This window comes from Polyodon spathula, chromosome 25 (genome assembly GCF_017654505.1).
Source record: "Polyodon spathula isolate WHYD16114869_AA chromosome 25, ASM1765450v1, whole genome shotgun sequence".
Lineage (NCBI taxonomy): Eukaryota > Metazoa > Chordata > Actinopteri > Acipenseriformes > Polyodontidae > Polyodon > Polyodon spathula.
Genome location: NC_054558.1, coordinates 8802966 through 8810105, shown reverse-complemented (window position 1 = coordinate 8810105; position 7140 = coordinate 8802966). Strand labels below are relative to the sequence as shown.

Sequence of the window (7140 nt, the reverse complement as noted above, 5' to 3'; positions counted from 1 at the left end):
ATCACTGGATTGGTAATAATATAACAGAATGCAGAATTATATTTTTATTTGAAATACGGGATAAAATACGGTTCACTGGGTGGTCAGTTATTATTATGATTATTATTTGTACTAGCAGCCGTAGTAGTACAGTTATTTTTTACTTTATTATAATTTATTTTGCATTTTTAACAGTGTGTAACAGTAACACGGAACGAACTGAATTCTAGGACTGCTTCCAGGAGTCAAAATGGCGTACAGTCCCTCGCAGTTGCATATCCTCTGGCCTCTCAACTTTGCACCCTGTCTGTTTGCACCAGTTCTTCATTACTGACGCCAGGCAAGATGTCTGCAACCCGTTACCGGCGCTTTCTGCGGCTCTGCGAAGAGTGGCCGGTAGATGAGACAAAACGGGGCCGGGACCTCGCCACGTTTCTCCGGCAGAAGGTGGCCCTGGCGTTCCGCGAAGGGGAGAGTACGCAGGTAAACATGGTTTGCTTGTTCTTGATCAGCCTGCCAGGCGACAGAACCAAGCACGGCGAGCGGGTGGCAGTTGTGTAACTTTCTGCAAACACGCAGTCTTTCTGATTTCTGAGATTTATTTTCTTGAAAACGTGAAGGGGGGAAAAACTGTAGTCGTTCAAAAGCGAGGTTGTCGTTTCAGTGAGTGTGCAAACGGACCTGTTGTGTTTTACGGGATGCAGCGGCCTGTGCCCTTGTCAATGTTTTAGGTGTTTTCGTGGGTGACACCGCGGGGCGCTGCAATGCAGCTGCAAAAATCAGTTTAGTCTGTCTTCTGTCAAATGTTCTGATTCTAGTTCTTCATTTTGTCAGTCTGTCCCAGGAGCATCCCCAAACACAACTTCCCAAATTCATCTGCGTCTGTTTACTAGAGTCCTTAGTTACTCTTACTCTTTATCAATAAGCAGATCAACGACGGTCACAAGGTTTGCATCACCAATAATTTTAGGATTGAGACATAATAATAATAATAATAATAATAATAATAATAATAATAATAAACGATGTGAACGTAATTTAGATATTTTATTTAACTTCTAATCCAAGCAACTGCAGAATTATATCACAAGAGTCTACCTGAAGCCACAGTGGCAGTACAGTGTTTCATGTTAGATTTTTTAAATGTCAGTTTTTGGTTAAGTATATGGAAACTACAACGTGGTATATAATTCAATATGTTATCGTAACATTATTCAGCAGGTTTCTTTCAACTTTATGATGCTAAATCTGTTAATTTTATAGAGTAAACTTTTGGCCATAGCTGTAGTCAACTGTGCAGTGTGTTTGCATTCACACTTCTCTATCCCTCCCCTGCAAACATACTTGCAGCAGTAGGAGGTTATCAGTTGCATCCCATCTGTTCAGGTATTGAGGGCTTACATTGGGTTTGTTCACAAAAAGGAGTTTTCCAGTGAGACGCTGACACACACCAATATGAAGCTCCCTGTTCTGAGTCTGAAACGTACCCTGTGCTCTGCTGACTCTATTTCATTGGGGGGTGTTAAAAAGAACTCAGAAGTGAAAGCAGTCTGGACCCTTCGTGGTTTTACTAGGGGTCAGCTGAAGTATAGCGGTCCTGTAAGAAGCTAAAGGTACCTGATTCAGCTTGTAATAAAAACTGGAGCGACTCGCAGTGCTCTGCAGCAGGAGTCTGATTCCATCTCTGCCTTTCAGATCGCAGATCCGGAGAAGTGTGATCAGATGTATGAGAGCTTAGCTCGGATCCACGCCAATGTCTATAAAGAGAAGGTAGGGATTGTCTTCTGCAAGTGATCATCCTTTTGACAATGAGTTACTTGCACCCTTTATAAAACGACAGGGGAAGAAGGGAGCATTGTGTACTCATATTTCATGTTAAATAATGCCTGCGTTTGCTGTACATATTCATATTTCCGTCTTGCTCCACAGTTCCCTCGTGTCCGAGACACCAGTTTTACAGGAGTGACGGTAGAGGAGTGCAGAGTTGTGTTAGCCACAGGTAAGGAAAGGAGTCTGTGCACCCTGGAGATCCACAACCCTGCTTGCAACATGAAACACTCTGATACACCGCTCGGAAAGCAGGGTCAGCAGTAGTATGTACTGTTCAGTCTCTAGTGATGTACTTGCATACCTGGGTGCTTAATTTATTACAGATAATAAATAACCAAAGCCCAGAAGCCAGTGATGGTGTGGCTAATGAAAATCGATTATAAAGTCTTGTTAATAAAGTTAAGATTAAACGGGGGGAAAAAAAAGATTTATGTATACAGCTCTGCATTTCAGAAAATGAAATACTTTAGTGTTTGGAACTCTCATAATGTCTACTTGGAGATTAAAAACGCTTGGAATCGACCTTTTCATTTTGTTTGTTTTGAGAGCTTGCAGGCCACTGGTGCGTTACGTTTGTTCTTGATTTCTTCTTGCAGACAGCATGCAACAAATGGAGGACATGAAGAAGGGGATTTGGACGAAGCTGAAGGAAAGGTTTTCCTCGAAGGCTCCGGAAGAGGGCGCTAAGGAGTGACCCCACACTCTCGCTCTTCCGAACCGCACATGTTGTATGCACTGCTCGCCTGTATATTGCCATTTTTCAAATATTAAGCGTAATAAATCTTTTCTTTTGATGAGAGCACATGCTTTACACTAATCTCTCTCCCATGGAAAAGTGTTCCTTCACACAACACAGATCAAGGTTTGCAGTCCAGGCTGTGATTAGCTTTAGACACCAATGTTTTATTTATTTATTTATTTATTTATTTTCTCACAATTTAGAATATTAAATTATTTTAATTTTACCATCCCTGCGCTGACTCAGGAGAGCGAAGACGAACACATGCTGTCCCCGGAAGTATGTGCCATCAGCCGCCCACTTTACACACTGCAGACTCACCATGTAGCCATCTCAGAGCTACAGTGTCGGAGGACAACGCAGCTCTGGGCAGCTTACAGGCAAGCCCGCAGGCGCCCGGCCAGACCTCAGGGGTCGCTGGTGCGCAGTGAGCCAAGGACACCTAAGCCGTCCTGATGTTGTTCAAACTAATTACGCAGTGAAGCCAGATTGCTAGCCTGAGGCTTTTCACCACATGCTGAGTGTTTTGTGTCCTGTGTGCAGAGGTGTCGGCTGCTGGTGTGGGTGTGTTTCAGTCAGATTACACTATCAGGCACCCGCACCCACACTGGGGATCACTCTGCACGCCCGCAGGAGGGTGGCACCGTGGGGCCTGTTTCAGTGCGTGTCAAACTAGGGTTTAATTTATTGAACTAAGTACAGAGGAAGAGGAACTGTGCAAGGAAAACAAAAGAAGATTTGGCGTGGTCTAGAGGTTTCTTAGAATTCCCATTGCTGTGTGTTTGCGAGTGGAACATTAAATACAACTTATTTTTTGTTTTTTTTGTAAAGCTTTTATTAGTTTTAAAAGTAGAAAATAACACACAGAGTAAAGCCTTGTAAAGCACAGAGCTCGTCTCTCATGTCTCCTAACCCCGTTTAGAAAGTCCTGTTCACAAAGCAGCACACAGCGTCCCAGCATGGAACCTGGGATCCTTACAAACTTCAGATTTATCAATGAAGTGAAGAGAGGCTAGGCAAGCAAGTGCTTACCGCTTCCTTTCTGTTTTGCACAGCTGTGAGATCAGCAAGACATTCAATAATAAATATACTTCATAGCATTTAGTATTTTTACATAAAAAAGGCAATTTTGCTTGTGCAAACACATACTTCAGCAGCCTCAGGAAACCAGCAGGACTGCTCACACCATTTGGTGTCTGGCCAGTTTCACAAATCTATGATTGATGGGACGTGTTGGAACAACTTTCTAATTACAACCACAGCAGCCTGCAAACAAGGCTCTTGACGGTTCTCTACCTGTTCTGTGCCAGCCGTTTCCAAGTGGCGTAAGCAAGTACGGGCATGGGGAGAAGTCCAAGGCCCTGGGGTCACTTGGCCTTCCCACACCCCCTGCCTTTGCCCGCAGTGCTGGCTCTGGGAGGCCGGGTGCCTGGGCCCCTCACTCCTCCTTATCAGGGTTGTCTCTCCAGATGCAGTAGGACAGGCTGCTGGCCAGGGTGAGCCACATCAGGTAAGGTACCATGAGCAGGGTGGCGGTCTTGTTGATGGGGTACCAGGACACCATGGTGGCTGCCACTGTCCCGGAGAGTATCACAATCTCCACCAGGGCCTGAGACAGTAATGCCAGCAGAGAAAAACAGCATTCATTAGCAGGAGCAGAACCAGACAAGTCAGCAACATAATAAATGTCTCTCGAACACTGCAGACCTGTAAAGAGGTCAAGAGAAAAAGGCCAGTTCTCTAGTCCCATGCAGCCCTTTTATAGTTTTTTCTATGACTTATTCCCATATAAGTAGGGTTGACTTTCTGCAAAGCTGCTTAGTGCTGAAACACTTGAGCTCAAGTTGTTCATTTTGTAACTCAGAATTGTTTAATTCATTAAAAGCTCTGCTTTGGGCTCCTGCACCACATAAATGTGTAATTCTTCGCTAGTCATGTAACATAAGTCTCTCGTACCAGTTTGAGGTTGTGCGCCCCAAAGAAGATGGGGGTCCAGGCCCAGTTCAGTGCCAGCTGGGCTCCGTAGAGCCCCAGGGGGACGGAGGCGGTGCTGGTGAACCCCCCGACTTCCTTCCAGATCAGGTAGGACCCGTATCTGCGGGCAGGACAGAAATCAACATCACAAAACTCAAATTCTCAATAGGAGCAAGAGTTCCACAGTGGACAGGCACTCTAACAGATAGAGTCAAAGCCCTGCTCTCTTTGTTTATTGCAGAAACGAGTGTACATTTATTATTAACAGCTTGACGATAGAAAGGATGAAGTGCAGAAGCGCTAGATGAAAAACAAAACGCAACGAGACAAAAGCAGCTCAACAGTGCATGTAAATGATGGTGTTTCTCTACCCTTTATCCAGCTCTACTAAGAATGCACCTCGCACTTATCCAGAAAGCCAAGGGCGAAGGGGTCAGGTGATCAGCCTGTATCCTGATAAATCAGAGCTGGATTTTAAGAGCATTATACAGAACCTTGGAATTGCCCTGGATTGCATCAACCAGGTGTAATCCGTGATGATTCCCTGGTGCTGCACTGATTGAAATAAGCCTCCTATTGCATAGCAGTTGAACACATTCCAGGTTTTACTACAAGCTTGATTAGCCACAGTGTATAGGTAACAAGCTCAGGTGCGTCTTATGAAACGCAAAGTAAAACCAGGAATGGATCAAACTGCTGTGCAATGAGAGTCTCATTTCGATCCCTTTAATCTCTTGCTGTTGATTAAACAAAGCCCCTTACTGTAGGAATAACCTGTTTTAACCCTATCCTGAAAACAGCTGGTACTTTCTGTACACATAATATATTTTTTCATTGAAAATGTTTTCCTTTTTTTTTTCATTTCCTTTATATGGGGAAACATGTCAACCTCATATGAGGATCTCATGCATTTGCATCTTTCATATGTCAGATATAGAGCCCAGAAATTTGTTAGTTTTTTTTAGTTTTTTTATCCGTCCCCATATGAGGTCGAAATGCAGGAAAGGGTTAATCATTACAATTAGAAAAAATAATTACAATCGGACGTACAACTACAATAAAGAAAGTGAAGTAGCCAGTCGAGCTGGGTGCAGGCAGCGCTACTTTCTTCTAGTTCGTGATTGTGTGTTCTGAAGTTGCGGTTCTGGTTCGGTATGCGGCTCACCCCATGCCGGTGTACAGGGTGGTCCAGGCGATGAGGAACACGCGGTTTGGGGGCCACCAGGCAGGCTTCTTTAGGGTCTTGTACCAGGTGGACACCTCTGTTCTGGTGTAGAGAGAGCCCACGATCCCACCCACATGGGGCAGTGCGGTGAATCCCAGAATGTGAGTCCACATCCCTACAGAGGATAAAGACAGGCACACACAGAGACACGATCTGTGACTTAGCAGAGTGTGAACGTCTGTGTTAACACGGACCTCACCCCCACACACACTTCACTGTCGTTCTTATCTGACGATCACACTATATTCATGTATTACTCAAGCACACGCCCACAAACTCATACTGCACTAACTGTTTTACGTAGAGCACAGCATTGCACTGTGCAACCACTTCACATTAACAACGCGATAACACACAAACACTGTTCTGAACTACAAGATCAAAACGACTGGATACTCCCAGCTTATAGGTGTCAGCTGCACTCCTTATCAATGCATTACAGTGCTGGAAATGAAATACAGGAATTACACAACACTGGCCAAAACAATATCAAGGTGACGCAACGAAATAGGCGTATAATTAAATACTAATAATAATAATAATAATAATACTTTTTAAAACATATCATTTCAATAATAATTTATTCATCATACCTGCAAAAGGCACACAAATATTCCTTTGACCTACTTCACGAAAGCAGTCTCCCCAGTTCCTCCAGTCGCTGCCTCGCTTGTGTAACAGTACGCCGTTCGAGGGAGGCGTGGTTGCGCTGTAAACACACGCTTGTCAATCTGACGATGTTGTATAATGGTGTACTTTGTCCAGATAATGATGTATTGTTACATTTTGTGCGCTAAAGGTCCTTTGCACTACATTATTTTTAACTAACTGACTGCACTAAGTCTTAAATACAGCACAGTCTGTTTTTTTATTGTTTTTTTTTTTTTTTGCATAACTGCTTCGCAGAGGTTAACTGAAGGGCAGGTGTATCTACCTGCGAGCTCTGCTTCTTCAGACACCGCACCTTGTTGACTTTCCAGGTTGTTTACACTGAAGGTATGTTTCAGCTGCAGGTGCACAAACTCCCTGGTCTTGCCTAAACGTCTAACCATTGTCAAAGATATGCATGTGAAACATAGAGGTGAGCTGTAGTGTTTATAGAGCAGGGTGTGTGCAGAGTATTTATCAAGTCTTGTTCAGCTTTCTACATATAAATGCTGTTGTGTCTAATGATTAATCCACTTAAATGTGCTAGCATTAGAGAGAGAGAGAGAGAGAGAGAGAGAGAGAGAGAGAGAGAGAGAGAGAGAGAGAGAGAGAGAGAGAGAGAGAGAGAGAGAGAGAGAGAGAGAGAGAGAGAGAGAGAGACTTTCATAGTGGACCACCATCACAAAGCACTTTACAGGGGTAGGCTATGAACTGTGCATTATATGCAGAGTCACTTGCAATAGGA

The 7140-nt window shown here is 43.9% G+C and overlaps 2 protein-coding genes across 2 annotated transcripts; one reads left to right on the top strand and one right to left on the bottom strand.

Moving 5' to 3' along the window:
- Positions 1 to 253: 253 nt before the first annotated feature.
- LOC121300224 (ubiquinol-cytochrome-c reductase complex assembly factor 2) lies at positions 254 to 2608 on the top strand. The gene is made up of 4 exons (XM_041228721.1): positions 254 to 462; positions 1675 to 1749; positions 1909 to 1978; positions 2406 to 2608. Exons 1-4 carry the CDS (start codon positions 325 to 327, stop codon positions 2501 to 2503), a joined length of 381 nt encoding a protein of 126 aa, XP_041084655.1. The 5' UTR covers positions 254 to 324; the 3' UTR covers positions 2504 to 2608.
- Positions 2609 to 3394: 786 nt separating this feature from the next.
- On the bottom strand, positions 3395 to 6440 carry LOC121299911 (translocator protein-like). The gene is made up of 4 exons (XM_041228138.1): positions 6341 to 6440; positions 5688 to 5862; positions 4505 to 4643; positions 3395 to 4157 (listed from the first exon to the last, which is right to left on the bottom strand). Exons 2-4 carry the CDS (start codon positions 5858 to 5860, stop codon positions 3987 to 3989), a joined length of 483 nt encoding a protein of 160 aa, XP_041084072.1. The 5' UTR covers positions 5861 to 5862; positions 6341 to 6440; the 3' UTR covers positions 3395 to 3986.
- Positions 6441 to 7140: the final 700 nt, after the last annotated feature.

Excerpts from the sequence above, each read along its gene's own strand:
- LOC121300224 (XM_041228721.1), top strand. The coding sequence starts at position 325 with ATGTCTGCAACCCGTTACCGGCGCTTTCTGCGGCTCTGCGAAGAGTGG. Across the intron at positions 463-1,674 it reads GCGAAGGGGAGAGTACGCAG|ATCGCAGATCCGGAGAAGTG; the intron begins GTAAACATGGTT and ends TCTGCCTTTCAG. Across the intron at positions 1,979-2,405 it reads CAGAGTTGTGTTAGCCACAG|ACAGCATGCAACAAATGGAG; the intron begins GTAAGGAAAGGA and ends TTCTTCTTGCAG.
- LOC121299911 (XM_041228138.1), bottom strand. The coding sequence starts at position 5,860 with ATGTGGACTCACATTCTGGGATTCACCGCACTGCCCCATGTGGGTGGG. Across the intron at positions 4,644-5,687 it reads ACCCTGTACACCGGCATGGG|ATACGGGTCCTACCTGATCT; the intron begins GTGAGCCGCATA and ends TCCTGCCCGCAG. Across the intron at positions 4,158-4,504 it reads GGGCGCACAACCTCAAACTG|GCCCTGGTGGAGATTGTGAT; the intron begins GTACGAGAGACT and ends TTACTGTCTCAG.